At 57.5% G+C, this 22,613-nt stretch overlaps 1 protein-coding gene across 2 annotated transcripts; it reads right to left on the bottom strand.

Moving 5' to 3' along the window:
* Window positions 1-3,451: 3,451 nt before the first annotated feature.
* On the bottom strand, window positions 3,452-20,928 carry LRRC56 (leucine rich repeat containing 56). 2 transcript variants are annotated; one of them, XM_064163937.1, is made up of 11 exons: window positions 20,768-20,928; window positions 19,000-19,087; window positions 16,203-16,263; window positions 13,927-14,023; window positions 12,498-12,695; window positions 10,024-10,189; window positions 8,969-9,033; window positions 8,100-8,230; window positions 6,526-6,695; window positions 5,191-5,527; window positions 3,452-4,213 (listed from the first exon to the last, which is right to left on the bottom strand). In XM_064163937.1, exons 1-11 carry the CDS (start codon window positions 20,921-20,923, stop codon window positions 4,024-4,026), a joined length of 1,659 nt encoding a protein of 552 aa, XP_064020007.1. In that variant the 5' UTR covers window positions 20,924-20,928; the 3' UTR covers window positions 3,452-4,023. The 2 variants fall into 2 exon arrangements, with proteins under 2 accessions (XP_064020007.1, XP_064020008.1); XM_064163938.1 differs by having other exon boundaries at window positions 12,498-12,692.
* Window positions 20,929-22,613: the final 1,685 nt, after the last annotated feature.

The raw sequence follows: 22,613 nt of genomic DNA, 5'->3' as shown, positions 1-22,613 counted from the left end.
AACTGCTGGAGAGAGCCCAGGGCAGGCTGCAAAGCTGCTGAGGGGCCTGGAGCAGCTCTGGGAGCAGCAAAGGCTGAGAGCCCTGGGGCTGAGAGCCTGCAGAAGAGCAGCCCCAGAGGGCAGCTCAGCAATGCTCAGCAACAGCTAAAGGAGCTGTGGGGAGCAAGAGCCTGGGGCCAGCCTCTGCTCAGTGGTGCCCAGGGACAGCACAAGGGGCACTGGGCACAAAGTGGCACCCAGGAGGTTCCCTGTGAGCAGCAGGAGAAAGTAGTTTGGTGTGAGGCTGCTGGGGGCCTGGAGCAGGCTGCCCAGAGAGGTTGTGGAGTCTGCTTGTGTGGAGAGCTTCCAACCCCCCCTGGGCACTGTGCTGCTGGGCAAGCTGCTGTGGGTGCCCTGCTTTGGCAGGGGGCTGCGCTGGGTGGACCCAGAGGTCCCTTCCAACTCCACCCTGCTGAGGTTCTGGCTTCTGTGATCTGCAGTTCCCAGGTCCTGGGAACTCCTCCACACCTGCAGGTGTCTGCAGGCAGCCAGGCTGAGCACAGGCTCGGGGCCCTGCAGCTGGTGCCTTGGCTGGTGCCAGGTGTGCTGCTCACAGGCTGACTCAGCCACCCCTGGGTTTCCTCAGGGGGCAGAGGCACAGCCCAGCTCTGGGTGCTGCTGTCTCTTCTCCAAAGCAAAGGTCAGCAGCACCACTCCTGCCCTCAGCACCCTCCTGCTGGCTGCTGGCAAGGTGACACCCCCAGGAGAGGAGGCTGCAGTCAGCTGGGGTTGGGCTCTGCTGCCTGGTCTCAGGTGATGGAAGGAGAGGACCTGGCCTGAACTTGTGCCAGGGGAGGGTTAGGTTGGAGAGGAGGAGAAATGTCTTCGGTGGCAGAGTGGTGAGGGCTTGGCACAGGCTGCCCAGGGAGGTGGTGCAGTGCCCATGGCTGGACCATAACACACTGCAAACGGGACCCTAAATCCACCACCGTGGAGCAGTTGCTTTAGTGCCATGTCAGCACCCTCCAGCAGGAACTTGGCAGTGCAGGGCACACGTGTCCCACCTTCTCCTCCCACTCCTCCTCCTCCTCCTCCTCCTCACCTGCTCCCACCGCAGCACCCAAAGGCCCCAGGGGCTGCCCTCACCAGCTCCACAGAGCTGCACCACAGCAGAGCCAGATGGAGCTGCCAGCTCGCCGGTGGGAGCTGGCACAGCTCCTCACACACTCCTCCTGCCAGGGCTGCCTACTCCTGCGTGGCAGCTGTGAGTAAGGCAATGTGTTGCCTACCCCAGCCAGCACCCCTCCAGCATGTCCCAGAGACACCCACGGAAGCCTGAGCTGGGTGGTGCCTGCAGAGATGCCAAGCAACTCTACCAGAGCCGTTTGTGTGGTCTGGAAGCATCAGAGCCTGCTCCAGCTCCTTTGCTTCAGAGGGAGGAAGCTGCTGCTTTGGGGGGGGGCATCCATCAGCTCCACCTTGTGTGATCAATGCTCCACATTCATCCCTGGAGATACTCAAGGTGAGGCTGGATAGGGCTGGGAGCAACCTGCTCTAGTGGAGGATGTCCCTGCTGGCTGCAGGGGGTTGGGCTGGGTGAGCTTTGGAGCTGCCTCCCACCCCAGCCTCTCCTGTGACTCTCTGATGGGGCAGCAGCTGCTTCTCCTCCTGTGCCAGGCTGCTGTGGTGCTCCCACTCTGCCATCTTCATCTCCGCAGGCACTGCCCACGGCAGTGTGCTGCTGCCTCTCACTCAGCACCTTCATCCTGCACCGTATCTCCCGAGGGCTTCCACCTCCTGCTCCCGGAGCACTTCCACCTCTGCTTTCTCCCTCCTGTCAGGCTTGGCAACGCTGTGACTCCACCAGGGGCCAGCTGGTACAGCCCCAGCGCTGCCCTGGCCTGGGTGGGTTTGTTCGGCGCAGGGCACCACCTCAGCACCACCCCCACGGGCAGCATGGTTGCGTTTTGGCTCGGGCAGAGCTTGCCCATACCTGATGCCAGCTCAGGAGCTGGGCAGAGGTGTTTCTTCTGCTGGGCAGTGGTGCCCTGCTTAGGCAGAGCTTGCTCATGCCTGGTGCCAGCTCAGGAGCAGGGCAGTGGTGCCCTGCTCAGGCAGAGCTTGTCCGTGCCTGATGCCAGCTCAGGAGCTGGGCAGAGGTGTTCCTTCTGCTGGGCAGTGGTGCCCTGCTCAGGCAGAGCTTGTCCGTGCCTGATGCCAGCTCAGGAGCTGGGCAGAGGTGTTCCTTTTGCTGGGCAGTGGTGCCCTGCTCAGGCGGAGCTTGCTCATGCCTGGTGCCAGCTCAGGAGCAGGGCAGAGGTGTTCCTTCTGCTGGGCAGTGGTGCCCTGCTCAGGCAGAGCTTGCCCATGCCTGGTGCCAACAGAGGAGCCGGGCAGAGATGTTCCTTTCGCTGGGCAGTGGTGTCCTGCTCGGGCAGAGCTTGTCCGTGCCTGCTGCCAGCTCAGGAGCAGGGCAGAGGTGTTCCTTCTGCTGGGCAGTGGTGCCCTGCTCAGGCGGAGTTTGCCCGTGCCTGGTGCCAGCGCAGGAGCCGGGCAGAGGTGTCCGGGGCAGCGCTGCCCCGCCCGGTGCTGTGCCGTGCCGCAGGATGCTGAGCCGAGGTCGCCATCCCCTGGTGCGCTGCGAACCGACCTCGGCTCCTCCCAGCAGCTTGGCACCGCCAGGCTGGGCTGCAGCTGGGCACCTGCTCTGCTTGTGGGGCTTCTGATGGGGCAGAGGACACAGCAGTGGCAGATGTCTTGTCTGAGGGACTGGTCAGAGCAAGCCGCTGCTGCTGCCTGTGTGGGATCAGGCTACAGCTCCCCTCGGGTCACCACACTTGGTCCTGAGGTGCAGAGAAACCAGGGAAGAGCTAAAATCTGACCAGGCTGCAGAGGTGGGCACAAGCCAAGCTCAGGAGGTTCAACAAGGCCAAGGGCAAGGTCCTGCAGCTGGGTCGGGACAATGCCAAGCACAACTCCAGGCTGGGCAGTGAGTGGCTGGAGAGCAGCCCTGAGGAGAGGGACTTGGGGGTGCTGCTGGAGGAGAAGCTCAGCAGGAGCCAGCAGTGTGCACTTGCAGCCCAGAGAGCAACCAGAGCCTGGGCTGCAGCAGCAGCAGTGTGGCCAGCAGGGCCAGGGAGGGGATTCTCCCCCTCTGCTGTGCTCTGCTGAGACCCCACCTGGAGTCCTGCATCCAGCTCTGGAGCCCCTGGGACAAGAGGGCTGTGGAGATGCTGGAGAGTGTCCAGAGCAGGGCCAGGAGGATGCTGAGAGGCTGCAGCAGCTCTGCTGTGAGCACAGCCTGAAAGAGTTGGGGCTGTGCAGGCTGGAGCAGAGGAGGCTCCCAGGTGACCTTCTTGTGGCCTGCCAGGATCTGAAGGGGGCTCCAAAAAAGCTGAGGAGGGACTTTTGAGGCTGTCAGGGAGTGCCAGGATAAGGGACAACGGCTTTGAGCTGGGAGAGGGGAGAGTGGAGAGGAGGAGGAGATTGTGTGCAGCCCTACAAGGCCCCTCAGGTAGCTATGGGTGGGGTGAGAGCTGGTGGGAGTTGGAGCTCTGAAACCACTCAGCCTCCTTGGGCCCTTCCTGGGGCAGCACTCAGGGCTCTCCCTGACCTCCTGCTCCCTCTCCAGCCCTTGGCTTTGTCCCTTGCATGCTGGGCACCCAGGGCTCCAAAAGCTACACTGTGAGGCTGCTGCTCAGCCAGGGACTGCCTCCTGCCCAGCCCACAGCCCTCACAGCAGGCTCCATGGCTTGGATCACAGCCTTGCCTGACACACAGGCTGGGAGAGAGGGAAGAGGTCAGGACTTGTTCTGCTTTAGGGCATGAAGCCTGCAAGAATCACCACATAGTTCTGCCCTGAGAGGCTAAGAGCTCCTCTGGTGCTCAGGGCTGCTCTTTAAGCTCCAAGTCCCTGGGGCCAGCTGGAGCCTGAAGTGAGGCAAAACGTTTGAACTGCTCCACTTGCACTGCTCTGGCTGCAGAAGAAGCTGGAAGGTAGCATCAGGCCTTCAAGATTGTGCTGTGATCAGGGCTCCACATCTTCTAGGCCTGGGGGTGTGTGCTCTGAGATGCTGAGGCTGTGGGTCTGTCTGGCAACGATGGCAGCTTGGCCCTGGCAGTCAGGGGCCAAGTGGTGCTCAGCAGCCCAGACCTCTGCAAGGCTCCTGTGGCTGAGCAGAGAGCTGGCAGCTGCTGGTTGGTCTCTCCAGGAGGGCTCTGGGTCATGGTGGGCCTGAGGAAAGAGAAGGAAAGCTTGGGATGGAACAGTGCTCTGAGTCTGGAGTGCTGCAGCCTCCTCCTCACCAGCTCTGCCATCGAAGCAGAGATGTGGTGCTGAGGGCCATGGCTTGGCACCAGCCTTGGCAGAGTTGGGCTGGGTGAGCTGAAAGGGCTCTTCCAGCCAAAAGGGTTCACAGCTCCACAGAATGCATTGGGCTGGGAGGGACCCTCCAAGGGCATCCAGCCCAATCCCCCTGCAGGCTCTCTCCTGCCCTGAGGAGGAAGCTGTGCAGAGTGAGGGTGGGCAGAGGCTGGCCCAGGCTGCCCAGGGCTGTGCTTGAGGCCCCATCCCTGGAGCCATTCAAGCTGAGCCTTGCTGTGTGCCTGTGCAGCCTGCTCTGGCTGCCTGCAGGGGGTTGGGCAGGATGCCCTTGGAGGGTCCCTTCCAGCCCAATGCATTCTGTGGATCTGTGAGGAACCAGAGCTGCCAACCCTGGCACACCCAAGCCAGTCCCTGGTTATCCTTTTCTGTATTTCAAGTGGCTTTTCTATGCCCTGAAGACATCACCAGGGCAAGATTGTGCCTGAGGGGCATGGTTTAGTGGTGACCTGGCAGTGCTGGTTGGACTTGTTGAGCTCAAAGGTCTTTTCCAACCAAACCCATTCTATGATGCTAAAATGCTCTTCCTGGGCATGATGTTGGCATTTCAGCAGCTAGGAGGGGATCACAGAATCAGAAAAGGTTGCAAAAGACCTCCAAGATCATCAACCTTGGACCCAACCCCTCCTTGACCACCATACCAGGGGCCCAGAGTGCCACATCCACTCATTCTCTGAACACCTCCAGCCTGGTGCCAGCTGTGAATCTCTAACAGTTCTTTGTGCAGAAGGAGCAGGAGCCTCCAGACACAAATCTGCTCCCTCCTGCCATGGAGCCCCTCCTGCTGTGCCCAGTCAGGCTGCAGGCAGTGCTGCCTGCTGTGCCCATACCTGATGCTGCAGCCAACAGGCTGTGCCCGGTGGGTGCTCGCCGCGCTCTGGCCCTGCCCCGGGCATCTGCAGGCTGCCTGCAGGCTGTACTGGCCCAGCAGAGCAAGGTCCTTGCCCACAGACTGGGTAGAAGCTTCCTGATGAGCCCTTGGCTGGCATGGCTGCATCCAGTGCCAGTCCTCCTGGCTGGGTAGTTTTAGGCACCTTCCTCTGTGGTTCCTCCTTCTCCAGGGTCTTGCTGGTGTTAGAGATGCAGGTGAAGGGCTTTTGGGAGGGGATGGAATGAGACAAGGGATCAGGCTGGGGAACACTGCAGCCTCCTGAGCCTGGGAAGGACCTGAAAGAGCAGGGAGAAGGGCAGTGATTTACCAGGCCATCTTACTTCTCAAGGAGCAGCCTGGGCACTGCCAGCTCTTGGAGAACCCTCTGTGATGCAGCTCTGGGGGCAGACATGCCCAGGGGACCACAGTGGATTTGCTTCCTCTGACAGTGGTTGTTTGGGTTACTGGGCAGCTTCCCTCTGGTACTGCTGGTGGTGTGCCTGGCACTGGAGCTGCTCACCAGCCAGGCACTGGAGCTGCTCACCAGCCAGGCACTGGAGCTGCTCACCAGCCAGGCACTGGAGCTGCTCACCAGCCAGGCACTGGAGCTGCTCACCAGCCAGGCACTGGAGCTGCTCACCAGCCAGGCACTGGAGCTGCTCACCAGCCAGGCACTGGAGCTGCTCACCAGCCAGGCACTGGAGCTGCTCACCAGCCAAACCCTAGATGAGGGTGCCCAGGGTAGTGGTGGAGTCTCCATCCCTGAAGGAGTTTCAAAGGTGTGGAGCTGTGGTGCTGAGGGCCATGGGGTAGTGGTGCCCTGGCAGTGCTGGGGTAAGGGTTGGATCTGATGATCTGGAAGATCTCTCCCAGTCAAAGTGGCACCCAGGAGGTTCCCTGTGAGCAGCAGGAGAAAGTAGTTTGGTGTGAGGCTGCTGGAGGCCTGGAGCAGGCTGCCCAGAGAGGTTGTGGAGTCTGCTTGTGTGGAGAGCTTCCAACCCCCCCTGGGCACTGTGCTGCTGGGCAAGCTGCTGTGGGTGCCCTGCTTTGGCAGGGGGCTGGGCTGGGTGGACCCCAGAGGTCACTTCCAGCCCTCATCACACTGCCATTCTGGGCTGCCATGGTGTCCCCAGCCTGGCACCACGTTCTGCTCAACACCCAGAAGGGTTACTCAGGCTCTGGCACTGCAGTGATGTTCCCAAGTGGCTGCTTTAGAGCATGGAGCTGTAGCTCACAAAGCAGCTCCTGTCCCCAAGCCCATGCTAAGCCTTCCTCAGAGCTTTAGACCCAGTACCTGAGGGAGCCTGGCAGAGCCAGGAGTGGTGAGAAGAATCCAGGGAAATCCTTTCAAGCAGATCTTCATCACTGCTCTCCCTCAACTCCTCATCACAGCTGGCAGCCAGGCTGCAGTCTCCACTCTTCTCCTCACTGCTGGCTTTTTGGTGCTGACCTCTTTGCAGGCCCCTGGAGAGCAAGCACCACACTTTGAGCTGGCCTTGCAGCTGTGCAGATGTCCCAGCCAGGCCAGAGGGGCAAGGACCTGGGCAGTGGAACTGGTCACCCAAAGTGATCTCTCTCTGCTCTGGGGTTATGGAAAGTGATTTTAAAGATCTAAGCTGCCTCTGTTTGGTCGTCTGAAGCTGTCCTGAAGTGAGTCATGAACCTCAGGAGGTGCAACAGGATTGAGTGCAAGGTCCTGCAGCTGGGTCGGGGCAATTCCAGGCACAACTCCAGGCTGGGCAGTGAGTGGCTGGAGAGCAGCCCTGAGGAGAGGGACTTGGGGGTGCTGCTGGAGGAGAAGCTCAGCAGGAGCCAGCAGTGTGCACTTGCAGCCCAGAGAGCAACCAGAGCCTGGGCTGCAGCAGCAGCAGTGTGGCCAGCAGGGCCAGGGAGGGGATTCTGCCCCTCTGCTGTGCTCTGCTGAGACCCCACCTGGAGTCCTTCATCCAGTTCTGGAGCCCCTGGGACAAGAAGGCTGTGGAGATGCTGGAGAGTGTCCAGAGCAGGGCCAGGAGGATGCTCAGAGGCTGCAGCAGCTCTGCTGTGAGCACAGCCTGAAAGAGTTGGGGCTGTGCAGGATGGAGCAGAGGAGGCTCCCAGGTGACCTTCTTGTGGCCTGCCAGGATCTGAAGGGGGCTCCAAAAAATCTGGGGAGGGACTTTTGAGGCTGTCAGGGAGTGACAGGAGTGGGGGGAATGGAGCAAAGCTGGAGGTGGGGAGAGTGAGGCTGGAGGTGAGGAGGAAGTTGTTGAGCAGGAGAGTGGTGAGAGGCTGGAATGGGTTGCCCAGGGAGGTGGTTGAGGCCCCATGGCTGGAGGTGTTTGAGGCCAGGCTGGCTGAGGCTGTGTGCAGCCTGCTCTAGGGTAGGGTGTCCCTGGGCATGGCAGGGGGGTTGGAACTGCCTGATCCTTGTGCTCCCTTCTAACCCTGACTGATTCTGTGACTCTAAGAGTCATTGAGATGGGGCAGATTAAACGCCCCCTGGTGAGATAAGCATGGAGAAAGACATCTGTCCTCCCAGCACAACTCTCCTCTGGCTTTGAGATGGAGGAATCTCAGCACAGAATTCTCCTTTCAGCCTCCCACTTGGTTGGCCCCAAAGCCTCCTCCCTTTTGCTGCCAGCTCTGAGCATGTCTCAGTGCTTAAGGGAAGTCATTTCCTTTGCCCTCACCACGCCACTGCTGCCCTTCAGCCTCTCCAGAGGGAGCTCAGAGCTTGCCTAAGTTTCTTCTCCCCTTGCCCAGCCTGCAGGTGGAAGTCTGGAGGCCAGGACCGTCCCCTGAAGCCACCAGCAGATGGCCAAAGAGCTCAATCTATGACTGCAGCAGAGCCTCCAGCCCTGCTCTGCTGCTGAATCAACTTCTCACCTCTTGTGCTGCTCTCTCTGTGCTGCCAGGTCAGGAGATTCACCCTCCTGCTGCTGACCTCCTCCAGAGCCAGAGCCAGAAAGGTTTTCTGTCCTCACACCATCCAGGTGCAAAGCTCCCACTGCAGAGGGCTGCCAAAAACGACAGGAGTTAGAGTGTCTTGAGGAACTGTCCCCAGCTCTCTTTCCAGCTGGTGGATGTTTGGGATCATAGAATGGGTTAGGTTGGAAGGAACCTCAAGGATCAGCCAGTTCCAACCTCCTGCCATAGTCAGGGACACCAGCAGAGGTTGCTCAAGGTCTCATCCAACCTGGCCTTGAACACCTGCAGGGAGGTTGTGGAGCACAGAATCACCCAAGGTGATCTTTGATCACCTTGGGTGATTCTGTGCTCCACAACCTCCCTGGAGGTATTCAAGGGAGGTCCTTGGGAGGTCTCTTCCAACCAAGTGTGATCTGTGGCTGGACAAGAGGCAATGGCTTTGAGCTGGGAGAGGGGAGACTGAGAGTGGAGAGGAGGAAGAAGCTGCTGAGAGTGAGGGTGGGGAGACACTGACACAGGTTGCCCAGGGAGGTTGTGGAGCACAGAAGCACAGAATGGGATCTATGATCCCATTCTGTGCTTCTGTGCTCCACAACCTCCCTGGAGGTGTTCCAGGCCAGGTTGGATGAGGCCTTGAGCAACCTGTGCTGGTGGAAGATGGAAGATCATCCACTTCCAAGGCTTTGCCCATGGGAGAAGACTTGGATCTAGATGGTCTTCAAGGTCCCTTCCAACCCAACTCATTCTATGGGATCTCTTGGGAGCTTTTGGTCCCTCCATGGAGGAGTTGTGAACCAGGACTTCTGGGCTCAGCAGGTAGAACATACACCCAGCTTTGGCTTCCTTGCTTCAAGGGTCTTGGTGGGGTTGCCACAGATGACTTGACTGAGTCCTGAGGAAGAAAGCAAAGAGAAAACCATTTCACTGCAGTGCTGGTTTTGAAACCAAGCCCACATTGCTCCCTTCCCAAGGCCAGGCTGATGTCCATGGCATGGTGCATGGTGTCAGCTGGCACATGCCCAACACTGGCTGCCAGGAGGCACTTCCCCTCTGCCTGAATCTCTCTCCTCCTGCTTGCACCGTGGAGCTGCTGGAAATACTTGTGGGAGCCACCTCAGGGAACAGATCCAGATGAGATCTAAAGATGCAGATTGCATCTAAAGAACATTTAGATTTGATCTAAATAATGCTTAGATTCGATCTAAATATGCAGAGGTGGCTGAGGAGAAGCTCAGGAGGCTCAAGAAGGCAAAGTGCAAGGTCCTGCACCTAGGGCAGGGCAGGCTGGGAGTGAGGAGGTGGAGAGCAGCCCTGCAGAGAAAGCCTTGGGGGTGCTGGTGGGGGAGGAGCTGGGCAGGAGGCAGCAGTGGGCACTGGCAGCCCAGAAGGCCAAGGGTAGCCTGGGCTGCATCCAAAGCAGTGTGGGCAGAGCTGGAGAGAGAGGATCCTGCCCCTCTGCTCTGCTCTGGGGACACCTCACCTGCAGGGCTGGGGCCAGCTGTGGGACCCCAACACAAGAGAGACCTGGAGCTGATGGAGAGGGTCCAGAGGAGGCCAAAAAGATGCTCAGAGGGCTGCAGAAGCTCTGCTGTGGGGGCCAGGCTGGCAGAGTTGGGGCTGTGCAGCCTGGAGAAGAGAAGGCTGCAGGCAGAGCTCAGAGCAGCTTTCCAGCACCTGAACAGGCTGCAGCAGAGTTGGGGAGGGACTTTGGAGAAGGGCTGGGAGTGTCAGGCTGAGGGCACAGCTCCAGGCATGAGGACTCCACCACCTCCCTGGTTAACCAATGCTTGTCCCTTCGCTATCAGGAAAGGTTGGGTTTGGAGAGCTGAACCTGCTCTTCATCTTTCACACATGATGAGCTGAGGGATGAACCCTGACCTACCTGACCATGCAATGTCTCCAGCTGAAGCACCTTCCTTGCTGAGGAGCCAATCCTCAGGAGCAGCCCTGGGAGGAAGGCCACAGCTCTGGCTCGTGGGTGTCGCATCCAAGCACTGCAGGTGAGGAAGGAGCTTTTGGATTGCAGCTCTGTAGTTATAACCTGAGGCCTGCAGGGATGGAGAAAGTGGAGATGGAAGAGCCTGTGGTGTGCCAGCAGCAGAGCAGTGTTGCAGGTTGTATGACTGCCAAAGACCATGGGACACCTTCTGGACATGGCAGCCAGCAGCTAAATCCACTCAGCAGTTTCCTTGCACTGAGCTTTCTCCTGACTCACCTCCACTCGCTGGGAGCAGTGCAGGGAAGCTCCTCAGGCTGTGCTGTCATCCACCCAGACATGGACAGGCTGACAGTGGGGCAGGGAGAACCTCATGAAGGCCAACAAGGACAAGTGTAGAGGCCTGCAGCTGGGGAGGAACAACCTCCTGCAGCAGGACATGGGAAAGGGGAGCTGCTGGAGAGCAGTTCTGTGGAGAAGGGTCTGGGAGTGCTGGGGGACAAGTTCCACATGAGCCAGCAGTGTGCTCTTGTGGGCAAGAGGCCAGTGGGGTCCTGGGGGGCATGGAGAGGAGTGTGGGCAGCAGGGCAAGGGAGGTGCTCCTGCCCCTCTGCTCTGCCCTGGTGAGACCACAGCTGGAGCACTGAGTCCAGTTCTGGGCTCCCCAGTTCAGGAGGGACAGGGAACTGCTGGAGAGAGCCCAGGGCAGGCTGCAGAGCTGCTGAGGGGCCTGGAGCAGCTCTGGGAGCAGCAAAGGCTGAGAGCCCTGGGGCTGAGAGCCTGCAGAAGAGCAGCCCCAGAGGGCAGCTCAGCAATGCTCAGCAACAGCTACAGGAGCTGTGAGGGGCAAGAGCCTGGGGCCAGCCTCTGCTCAGTGGTGCCCAGGGCCAGCACAAGGGGCACTGGGCACAAAGTGGCACCCAGGAGGTTCCCTGTGAGCAGCAGGAGAAAGTAGTTTGGTGTGAGGGTGCTGGAGGCCTGGAGCAGGCTGCCCAGAGAGGTTGTGGAGTCTGCTTGTGTGGAGAGCTTCCAACCCCCCCTGGGCACTGTGCTGCTGGGCAAGCTGCTGTGGGTGCCCTGCTTTGGCAGGGGGCTGGGCTGGGTGGTGTCCAGAGGTCCCTTCCAACTCCACCCTGCTGAGGTTCTGGCTTCTGTGATCTGCAGTTCCCAGGTCTTGGATGCATCCCTGCCCTCCAGCCTGGCTGCTGCAGCACACAGCTTAGTGTGGGCAGCAAACTTGCTGAGGCTGCACTCAGTGCCTCTGTCCATGGCACCCACAAAGATGCTGAACAAGACTGGTCCAGGACTGATCCCTGAGGGACTCTGCTTGTCCCTGGCCCCCACTTGGCCATGGAGCCATTGACAGCCACTCTTTGGGTGCAGCCATCAAGCCACTTCTTTATCCACCAAACCCATGTGTCACCAGCTTGGAGACCAGGATGTGGTGTGGGACAGTGTCAGAGGCCTTGCCCAGGTCCAGGTAAATGACATCAGTTGCTCATCAGGCTGCTCTGAGGAGCTCCTGGGCTACTGCCAGCTTCCAGCCCTCCTCTTGCTGGAGAGCAGCATCACCTTAGGCTCAGGTTACAGGAGAGCAGCAGAGGCTTCTCCTGGGGCTGCTGCTCTCGGTGCAGACAAGAGGGCAAGATGAGCTCATCTGCAAATGGAATTACAGAGAGCACACAGAGGAGCCTGGAGAGGGAGCAGCAGCTGCAGCTGGCCCAGTCTACAGATAAAGAGTAGATCGACAGAAGAGCTTCTACAGAGCTGCAGCAAGAGCCAGAACATGAGAAGGACTCAGGGGTCCTGGTGGGGGAGGAGCTGGGCAGGAGCCAGCAGTGGGCACTGGCAGCCCAGAAGGCCAAGGGCAGCCTGGGCTGCAGCCAAAGCAGTGTGGGCAGAGCTGGAGAGAGAGGATCCTGCCCCTCTGCTCTGGAGAGACCTCACCCACAGGGCTGGGGCCAGCTGTGGGACCCCAACACAAGAGAGACCTGGAGCTGATGGAGAGGGTGCAGAGGAGGCCACAAAGATGCCCAGAGGCTGCCTAGGGAGGTGGTGCAGTGCCCATGGCTGGAGGTGTTGCAGCAAGCTGTGCCCATGGCACCTGTGGCTATGGTTTGGTGCCCAAGGTGGGGCTGGGCTGATGCTGGACTGGATGAGCTTGGAGGCCTTTTCCCACCCAAACCATGCTCTGATTCTCTCAGCCTGAGCCTTCCTTAGCACTGTCTGCATTCAATTTGTGCTCACCTTGGGGACAGCAACCACAAGAGGACAAAGTCAGCTGACATGAAGGGTGGGAGCTGCCAGGGCACTTAGGGTGGGAGCTGCACCCCTGGCAGCCCTCGGGCTGGGAGCTGCTCCCCCTGAGCTGGGACAGGAGTGCCAGAAATGAACACCAAGTGTGCAAACCAAGCCCTCACCTCTGCAGCCTCTGCAGTTGGCTTCAGACAGATGAGGTTGCCCTCCACTGTCAGGCACCTCAGCTTGCCACAGAGTCCCAGGTACTGCATCTGGTTGATGTCCTCAATGTGGTTCCCTTCCAGGTCCAAAACCTCGAGGTGATCCAACCAGGGCAGCTGGCTCAGGTCAGAGATGTTGTTGTAGGCTACGTAGAGCTCCTCAAGGGAAGCAAAGAGAACAAACACATAAGGGCAGGTTTGCCCCAGGCAACCCTGAGCTCTGCAGCTCTGAAATGGGGCATGGCACAGCAGGGCAGGGAACAGCCCCCAAGGGTGACCTTTGCCACCTTAAATATTAGGGCTACAAAGGCTGTGCTGCTTTGGCATCTCCAGGCTCAGAGCTGGATGCTGCACCTCACTCAGAAAACAACACTGCAGTGCCTCTGAGACCTGCAGCTGAAGGCATCCAGCCAAAGGGTGAGGAGAGGCAAAGCTACAAGTGAAGGGTGTCCACTCTCTGCAGGCTGGAGGGGAGAGAGAGGCCCAGGCAGGTTGGAGAAGCCCCTCAGGATCACCAAGTCCAACCTAGAACCCTGGTCTATGAGAGTCACCTTAAACCATCTCCCCAAGCACCACACCCAGGCTGGGTGACTCCACCACCTCCCTGGGCAGCTCTTTCCAGTCCCTCACCACTCTCTCCATGTAAAACTTCTTCCTAATGCCCAACCTAAACCTCCCCAGCCTCAGCTTGAGGCCATTCCCCCTTGTTCTAACTCCAACCACCTGTGAGCAGAGCCCAGCAGCAGCCTCTCCACAGCCTCCTTTCAGGCAGCTGCAGACACAATGAGCTCTGCCCTCAGCCTCCTCTGCTCCACACCAACCTTCCCCAGCTCCCTCAGCCTCTCCACAGCCTCCTTTCAGGCAGCTGCAGACACAATGAGCTCTGCCCTCAGCCTTCTCTGTTCCACACCAACCATCCCCAGCTCCTTCAGTCTCTCCTCATCAGATTTATTCTCCAGGCCCTTCACAGCTTCCTTGCCCTCCTCTGGACCTCCTCCAGCACCTCCACATCTCTCTTGTAATGAGGTGCCCAAAACTGAACACAACACTCAAGGTGTGGTCTCCCTTGCTGTAGCCCTCTGAGCAATCTTGGTGGCCTCCTCTGGAGTGGCTCAAACAATTCCATGTCCTTCTTGTGGTGGAAGTTCCAGAACTGCACACAGGACTCCAGGTGAGGTCTCAGGAGAGCAGAGTTCCACCTTCCCCCATCCCAGTACAGCAGGGACACCTCCAACTGGATCAGGCTGCCCAGAGCCACACTGAGTGTTTAGCCTCAGCCTTGGCAGAGTCTGTTGGACTGAAAGGACTTTTCCCACCACAGTGATTCTGTAATTCCCTGAACTGAAGACAGCTTTGAGCTCAGCACTTGGCAGGACACAGCTCCACTCACCTTTAGAGAGCTGCAGGAAGAGATCCCATCCAAATCAGTGAGCCCACAGCGAGCCATCCACAGGACCTGGAGATGGGACAGGCTGGTTCCCAGGTCCCTTGGAAAAGACACAATTCAAGAGCTGTTGGGATGGAGGAAGGAGTTCAGGACAGGCTTTTGGCTCCCAAAGCCCAGCCCACTGCTGATTGCTCCAATCCCCCCTTTGTTTCCAGGAGATGGCATTAAAAATGATCACCTGCAAGGATGGGGAAGAGAATTCCACCCCTCTGGCCCTCCTTTTGTCTTTGTTGTGCTGTGCCAGTGTCAGCCCAGCTGAAGTTAGTGAAGAACCCTCCCAGGAGCTGCTTCATGTCATAACAGACAGGGGATTGCTGTGAGTTAGCCTAGAATCAAGCAGGTTGGAAGAGAGCTCCAAGCTCAGCCAGCCCAGCCTAGCACCCAGCCCTGCCCAATTAACCAGACCATGGCACTAAGTGCCTCAGCCAGGCTTGGCTTCAACACCTCCTTTTGCTGTCCACACATCACTCCCACTAACAGCTGAGAGCTGAGGGCAGAGTTGACTCACTCTGTCCTCTTTTAGAGTCACCTTTCTGCTGATACTGCAGCTGCAAGGCAGAGCTCTCTCACCAAAGGGCAGCTTCTCAGTCAGCAGAAAACTGTCATCCCTTCCAGCTGACTGTCCTACCCCTTAGGGGGAGGAAAACATCAGTGAGGGAATCATTTCTGTGCAGTTCAAACCTTCTGCTCCTGACCCAGAAAAGCAAGTCACAAGGCAAGGCCCAGCAGCTGGGCTGGGACAGTCTCAGGTACAAATCCAGAGTGGGTTGGGAGCAGCCCTGAAGGAAAAGCCTTGAGGGTGTTGGGTGCTGAGCAGCTCCCCAGGAGCCAGCAGTGCCCTCCTGCAGCCCAGCAGGCAGCTGTGTGCTGGGCTGCAGACAGAGCAGTGTGGGCAGCAGGGCAGGAGAGGGCATCCTGCCCCTTGGCTCTGCTCTGCTCAGACCTCACCTCCAATCCTGCCTCCAGCTCTGCTGTCCCCAGCAGAAGGAGGGCACAGAGCTGCTGGAGTGAGGCCAGAGCAGGCCACAGAGATGCTGCAAGGGCTGGAGCAGCTCTGCTGTGAGCACAGGCTGAGGCAGCTGGGGGTGTGCAGCCTGCAGAGGAGAAGGCTCCAGGGGCACCTGAGAGCTGCTGCCAGAGCCTGAAGGGATCCTGCAGGAAGGCTGCAGAGAGACTTCTGCTGAGGCTGTCTGGAGCCAGGCCAAGGGGCAATGGTTTGGAGCTGAGGCAGAGCAGGGTTAGAGTGGAGCTGAGGCAGAAGTTGTTGAGCGTGAGGGTGGTGAGAGCCTGGCACAGGCTGCCCAGGGAGGCTGTGGAGCACAGAATCACAGAGTGCAGCCTGTAGCAATCCCAAGCTTGCTGATACTCAGCAAAAAGAGGGTTGGGTGCTGCTGGTTTGTAGTGTTTCACCAGTGCTGACTCTGCCAACTGCTTTGGCTCTTTCACAGCACATTCCTTCTGCACATCCCCTGCAGCTTGGAGGGGCTGAATGGGAAGGCTGAGGTCAATGTTCAGCCCAAGCTGCAGCTTCTCTCTCTTACTGTGCCAGAGCTCAGACCTGCTCCACACTGTCAAACAGCCCTCCCACCTCAGCATGTTGGAGACCAGAAAGAGCTCATTCTGTAACCACATCTTCATTAGCCCTGGTTTGGTTGCAACCACGGCAGGGAACTTGGAACTAGATGATTTTCAAGGTCCCTTCCAACCCAACTCATTTTCATAGAACCAGGCAGGTTGGCAGAGAGCTCCAAGCTCAGCCAGCACAACCTAGCACCCAGCCCTGCCCAACCAACCAGACCATGGCACTAAGTGCCCCAGCCAGGCTTTGCTTCAACACCTCCAGCCACGGCCACTCCACCACCTCCCTGGGCAGCCCATTCCAATGCCAATCACTCTCTCTGCCAGCAACTTCCTCCTCACATCCATCCTAGACCTGCCCTGGCACAGCTTGAGGCTGTGTCCCCTTTTTCTGCCCCTGGGTGCCTGGCAGCAGAGCCCACCCTGGTTGATTCTATGATTCTGGTGGCTGATTCATTGGCACTGAGCTATGGCAGCTCAGCTCTGTGTCCTTGAGTGCCTGCAGAGCAGATATTCATGACCTAATCCATGCTGATGGCAGTGGGGAAATGGGAGGAATGAAAGCAGCACCAAGGAGTTTATCACCCCTCAGGCAGGACTGTTATTCTTCATGTTTATTGCACTCCTGGCTCACTCCTTACCTCACAGTCACCAGCAAGCTGTCATTCAGCTTCAGCTCTCTCAGGCTGGGGAGGTAGGCACCTATGGGAGGAGAATAAAGAATCCCTCAGCAGGCCAGGGAGCAGAGGAGAGGAAGCTTCTGAAAGTTACAAGCTGTGGCATCAGAGTTTGCATTGCATTTCCTGCATCTTTCTGCCCCAGCTCTGCTGGACCTCTCCTAAGAGAATGAATTAGTGCCCTGCAAAGACATTTCAGCCTCTGCCTGACAGCCCAGTGCCCTCTGGCAGTGCTGAGAGGGCACCTTGCCAGGCTGGTAACAACAGAGCCAGAGAAAGGCTTAGGTTGGAAGGGATCTCAGAGATCATCTGCTCCAACCCCCTGCCATGGGCAGGGACACCTCCCACCAGCACAGCTTGCTCAAGGCCTCATCCAGACTGGTCTGGAACATCTCCAGGGAGGTTGTGGAGCACAGAATCACAGAATGCCCTTGGCCTTCTGGGCTGCCAGTGCCCACTGCTGCCTCCTGCCCAGCTCCTCCCCCACCAGCACCCCCAAGGCCTTCTCTGCAGGGCTGCTCTCCACCTCCTCACCCCCAGCCTGCACTGATACCCAGCCTTGCCCTGCCCTAGCTGCAGGACCTTGCACTTTGCCTTCTTGAGCCTCCTGAGCTTCTCCTCAGCCACCTCTGCAGCCTGCCCAGGTCCCCCTGCATGGCTCCATCCTGTCCTTCACTCTTGCCAAGCACAGCACTCAGCTGGGTGCCACCTGCAGGCTGCCTGTGGGTGCCTCAGTCTGGCTGTGTGTGGCAGTGATGAAGATGCTGCACAGCAGTGGTCCCAGGACAGACCCCCGAGGGGCACCATCCCTTACCCATCTCCACGTGGAGCTGCTGAGGGTGCCTCAGTTCCACCCTCTACAGAACCATTCAGTCTGAAAAAAGACCCTGAAGATCACCAAGTCCAATCCCAGCAGTGCCAAGACTAAACAACTTCCCTCAGCACTGCACCTCCATGGCTTTTAATCCCCCACTCCAGGAATGGGGACTCCAGCACTGCTCTGAGCAGCCTGGGCCAGGACTTGCTAACACTTCTAGGGAAGAAACTCTTCCTCAAGTGCAAACTAAACCTCTCCTGGTGCAACCTGAGGCCATCTTCTCTTGTCCTGTCACTGGCTACATGGGAGAACAGATCAGCACCCATCTGGCTCCAACTATCCTTCAAGAGAGAGTTGTGGAGAGTCAGGAAGGCTCCCTCAGCCTCCTCCAGCAGAGCTTTTCCTTGATGGAAGGCATGCAGGGGAAGCAGCAGTCTCCAGAGTCCTAATCAACTTAGCTTGGCCACCAGCAGGCAACAATTCAATCAGGGCCAGCAAACAGCACTGTGCTTAACTTGATTTGCAGCTATTAGAATCACTTAGGCAGAAGAGAGCTCCTGGGTGGCTCCAGTGGCTCTGTCCCACCAGCTCCTGCACCTGGCAGTTCTCTGAGCTGGTCCTGAAGGCAGCCCCAGATCTGTCAGCAAGGAAAGCTCATGAGAGGGAAACAGCACATCTGCTGCAGGAGGAAATGAAGCCTCCATGTGGCTGAAGAGCACAAAAGTCAGGGCTGAGACCCCCAAAGCAGGCTACAAACAGCTGGGGAGGGACTTTGGACAAGGGCTGGGAGTGCCTGGATGAGGCACAATGGTTTTGAGCTGGGAAAGGTGAGAGTGAGAGTGGAGATGAGGAAGAAATTGTTGAGTGAGGGTGGGCAGAGGCTGGCATAGGCTGCCCAGAGGCTCCATCCCTGGAGCCATTCAAGCTGAGCCTTGCTGTGTGCCTGTGCAGCCTGCTCTGGATGGAGGTGTCCCTGCTGCCTGCAGCGGGGGTGGAACTAGATGATCTTCAAGGTCCCTTCCAACCCAACTCAGGGGGTTGGATGGAGAGGATCTTTGAGATCCCTTCTAACCCAACTCAGAGGGTTGGATGGAGAGGATCTTTGAGATCCCTTCTAACCCAACTCAGGGGTTGGATGGAGATGATCTTTGAGGTCCCTTCCAACCCAACTCAGAGGACTGGATGGAGAGGATCTTTGAGGTCCTTTCCAATCCAACTCAGAGGATTGGATGGAGAGGATCTTTGAGATCCCTTCTAACCCAACTCAGGGGTTGGATGGAGATGATCTTTGAGATCCCTTCCAACCCAACTCAGAGGATTGGATGGAGAGGATCTTTGAGGTCCTTTCCAATCCAACTCAGAGGATTGGATGGAGAGGATCTTTGAGGTCCCTTCCAATCCAACTCAGAGGATTGGATGGAGAGGATCTTTGAGATCCCTTCTAACCCAACTCAGGGGTTGGATGGAGATGATCTTTGAGATCCCTTCCAACCCAACTCAGAGGATTGGATGGAGAGGATCTTTGAGGTCCTTTCCAATCCAACTCAGAGGATTGGATGGAGAGGATCTTTGAGGTCCCTTCCAACCCAACCCATTCCATAGACCTATGAATCCTTTTTCTTTGGTACCCACACAAAGCCAACTCTACTCATACCCTCCAAGTACCTTGCTCCTTTCTGCTCTCCCAGGCCTTTCCATCCAGTTCCAACCCCCTGCCATGGGCAGGGACCACCTCCCACAAGCTCACATTGCTCAAGGCTTCATCCAACCTGGGATTGTTGACCCAGACATTGCTGACCCAGACATTGCTGACCCAGGCCAGGATGCTGGTGGCCTTCTTGACCTACTTGCCACTAGCTGTGGTTCCCTGAGTGCCAAGTCTTGCTTCAGGACTTGATAAAGGAAATTTGGAGGCAGTGAATAGAAGACAAAACATTTCCTTACCCAAGTTCCCCAGACTGCTGTCTCTTGTATCCACTCTCACCTCCAGGACCTGCACTCCCTGCAGGTCATCCACACCTGTCAGAGCTCTCTGCAAAGACAAGCAGAGGAAGCTGTGTAACACTCAAGCAATAAACCAGATGGCAGAGGAGCAAAAAAAAGGGGTAGAAAGACTTCCACTTAGGGCTTTGCCAACAGATAGTGCAGGGCACAATGGCTGCTGGGATGGGCTCACAGGGTGTTAGGGGTTGGAAGGGACCCGAGGAGATCGAGGCCAACTCCCCTCTGCCAGAGCAGGACCACACAATCTAGCTCAGGGCACACAGGAGCACATCCAGACAGGCCTTGAAAGGCTCCAGAGTAGGAGACTCCACAACCTCTCTGGGCAGCCTGTGCCAGGGCTCTGGGACCCTTCCAGTAAAGAAGTTCCCCCTTGTGTTGAGGCAGAACCTCTTTTGCTGCAGCTTACACCCATTGCTCCTTGTGCTATGCCAGGGAGCAGTGAGCAGAGCCTGTCCCCCCCCTCCTGTCCAACCCTCAGATACTTAGAAACATTGATCAAATCCCCTCTAAGTCTTCTCTTTTGCAGACTAAGCAGCCCCAGGTCCCTCAGCCTCTCCTCATAGCAATGTCCTCCAGTCCCCTCATCATCCTCATAGCCCTCCAATTAGAGCAGATCCCTCCCTCAATAACTTACAAACCTGCCCCCAGGATTTGGAAAAGTCAGAGAAATGAAATTGTCTTCTTAGAGTTTCAACTAAATGTAAGAGTGTAGAGAGAATAAATTCTCACAGGATATAGGAGCCTTAAAGGAGAAGGGGATGGGGCCAAAGCAGCAGCCAAAATGGCAGCAGGCACAGCAGAATCACACTCACAGAAGGTCAGGGGCTGGAAGAGACCTTCAAAGTTCATCCAGTCCACCCCCACCCCTGCCAGAGCAGGATCACACAGGAACACATCCAGGTGGGGTTTGAATATCTCAACCTCTCTGGAAGTGTTCAAGGTCAGGTTAGATGAGGCTTTTGATCCACAAGGAGCAGGCAGTTCCAACCCCCCTGCCATGCCCAGGGACACCCTACCCTAGAGCAGGCTGCCCACAGCCTCAGCCAGCCTGGCCTCAAACACCTCCAGCCATGGGGCCTCAACCACCTCCCTGGGCAACCCATTCCAGCCTCTCACCACTCTCCTGCTCAACAACTTCCTCCTCACCTCCAGCCTCACTCTCCCCACCTCCAGCTTTGCTCCATTCCCCCCAGTCCTGGCACTCCCTCACAGCCTCAAAAGTCCCTCCCCTTGCTTTTTTGGAGCCCCCTTCAGATCCTGGAAGGCCACAAGAAGGTCCCCTGGGAGCCTCCTCTGCTCCAGCCTGCACAGCCCCAACTCTTTCAGGCTGTGCTCACAGCAGAGCTGCTGCAGCCTCTCAGCATCCTCCTGGCCCTGCTCTGGACACTCTCCAGCATCTCCACAGCCCTCTTGTCCCAGGGGCTCCAGAACTGGATGCAGTACATCAAAGAGGAGGGAGAAGTTATCATGCTGCTGCTGGCCCTTCACATTGCTACACGAAACTTAAGAGTGATTTTGCTTTGAGACATGCTGAAAGGAAGGCAAAAAGTTGCTAAACTTCCACGAAGTGAAAGCAACTTGGTGCAGAGTTTTCCCCTGGCAAGCAACCTACAATCACCCTGGGAGCAGGTGAGAGGAGAGGTTAACAGAAGCCTGCAGATGGCAGTTTGCCTCCTGCTCCTCATGCCAAAGCTGGATGGCTACTCACCAATTTCCTGGGAGAAAGGTATTCCTCCACAAGCAGCTCTCCATCATCTCTCACCGAGGGGCTGGGATTTGGGGTGCTTTGCCAGCTGGAATCAGTCACCCCAACGGCAGCTGAAGCTGGATGAGAAATGCTGCCAGGATTCCACTTCAAGTCCATCTCAATGGCCCTAAACAAAAGGACAGCAGGAGGCCTGATTTGCCCTGCATTGATTATTTCCCTCCAGGAACATCTCTTTGGGCTTCCAGTACTCCTCAGCAAGTGCCTGAGGAGACACAGGTTGATGAATCAGAAAGAGCCCAAAGCAGTGCATCAGGGGAGGCTGCAGTGAGCTGGGGGTTGGGCTCTGCTCCCTAGCCTCAGGTGGGAGAAGGAGAGGAAAGAGCCTGAAATTGTGCCAGGGGAGGGTTAGGCTGGGGAGGAGGACAAACTTCTGTGTTGTAAGAGTGGTGAGGGCTTGGCACAGGCTGCCCAGGGAGGTGGTGGAGTGCCTATGGCTGGAGGTGTTGCAGCAAGCTGTGGCCATGGCACCTGGGGCCATGGTGGTGGAGCAAGAGCAGAGAAGGTCACAAAGAGGCTGCAAGGGCTGGAGCAGCTCTGCTGTGAGCACAGGCTGAGGCAGCTGGGGGTGTGCAGCCTGCAGAGGAGAAGGCTCCAGGGGCACCTGAGAGCTGCTGCCAGAGCCTGAAGGGATCCTGCAGGAAGGCTGCAGAGAGACTTCTGCTGAGGCTGTCTGGAGCCAGGCCAAGGGGCAATGGTTTGGAGCTGAGGCAGAGCAGGCTTAGAGTGGAGCTGAGGAAGTTCTTCAGTACAAGGATGGGAGGGCTCTGAAATACGCTGCCCAGGGAGGCTGTGGATGCCTCCTGACTGGCACAAGTTGCCCAGGGAGCTTGTGGAGCACAGAACCACAGAATGTGCTCTATGATCACATTCTGTGATTCATAACCTCCCTGGAGGTGTTCAAGGCCAGGCTGTATGAGGCCCTTGAGCAAATTAGGCTGGTAGGAGGTGTCCCTGCCCCATGGCAGGGGGTTAGAGTAGATGATCTCTGAGCTCCCTTCCAACCTGAGCCATTCTGTGGTTGAAGTTGATGATCTTAAGATGACTTTTCCAACCCAACTCATTCTCTGACTCTCTGTGTTATGCTTCAAGTGGGGAATGAAATCTAGACCTTGAAGATGAAGGACTTGAGCCTGCAGTTCCCAAAGCTTCTTCCTTTGACAGAAGCATGAGCCTGTGATCATCCTGTGAGTCCTCTGACTGAAGCATGAGCCCAGAGCTCTGAAGCAGGAGGAGCAGTGAGTGTAGAGCTGTCAGCAGAGCAAGAGCAATAGGCTGTGCCTGGCTGCTACAAGCATTAGGATGATTTACACAGTTCTTTACCAGCTCTTGGCAGCCAGGAAGCATCCCAGCTGGAAACATCACTGCTACAACAAAAGGCTAAAGGAGAGGGAAGTCTTTTTGCTCTGTTGAAGGAACACCTGCAGCTCTGCTCTGTTCTCTGCTGTGAAGCAAGACTGATCCTTCCTGCTGGAGAAGCAATTAAATCATCAAGCTAATCAGAACTGGCTGACAAGGCTTCAGTGGTGGCCAAGGCTTGAGAATTCCCTCCCTGCTGTCTTCCCCTTCCTGCTACCAGTCACACACAGGGGTGAGTGAATCACAGAATCATAGAATCAGGCAGGTTGGAAGAGAGCTCCAAGCTCAGCCAGCACAACCTAGCACCCAGCCCTGCCCAACCAACCAGACCATGGCACTAAGTGCCCCAGCCAGGCTTGGCTGCAACACCTCCAGCCACAGCCACTCCACCACCTCCCTGGGCAGCCCATTCCAAGGCCAATCACTCTCT

This window comes from Pogoniulus pusillus, chromosome 24 (assembly GCF_015220805.1).
Source record: "Pogoniulus pusillus isolate bPogPus1 chromosome 24, bPogPus1.pri, whole genome shotgun sequence".
Lineage (NCBI taxonomy): Eukaryota > Metazoa > Chordata > Aves > Piciformes > Lybiidae > Pogoniulus > Pogoniulus pusillus.
Note: the sequence above shows the minus strand (reverse complement) of the source record. Positions and strands in the feature narration are given on the sequence as shown.

Coding starts and splice junctions, on each gene's coding strand:
- LRRC56 (XM_064163937.1), bottom strand. CDS start 20,923: ATGGACTTGAAGTGGAATCCTGGCAGCATTTCTCATCCAGCTTCAGCT. Junction 9,034..10,023: donor TGGAGACATTGCATGGTCAG/GTAGGTCAGGGT, acceptor TTTCTTCCTCAG/GACTCAGTCAAGTCATCTGT. Junction 8,231..8,968: donor CAAGGAAGCCAAAGCTGGGT/GTATGTTCTACC, acceptor CGTTTTTGGCAG/CCCTCTGCAGTGGGAGCTTT.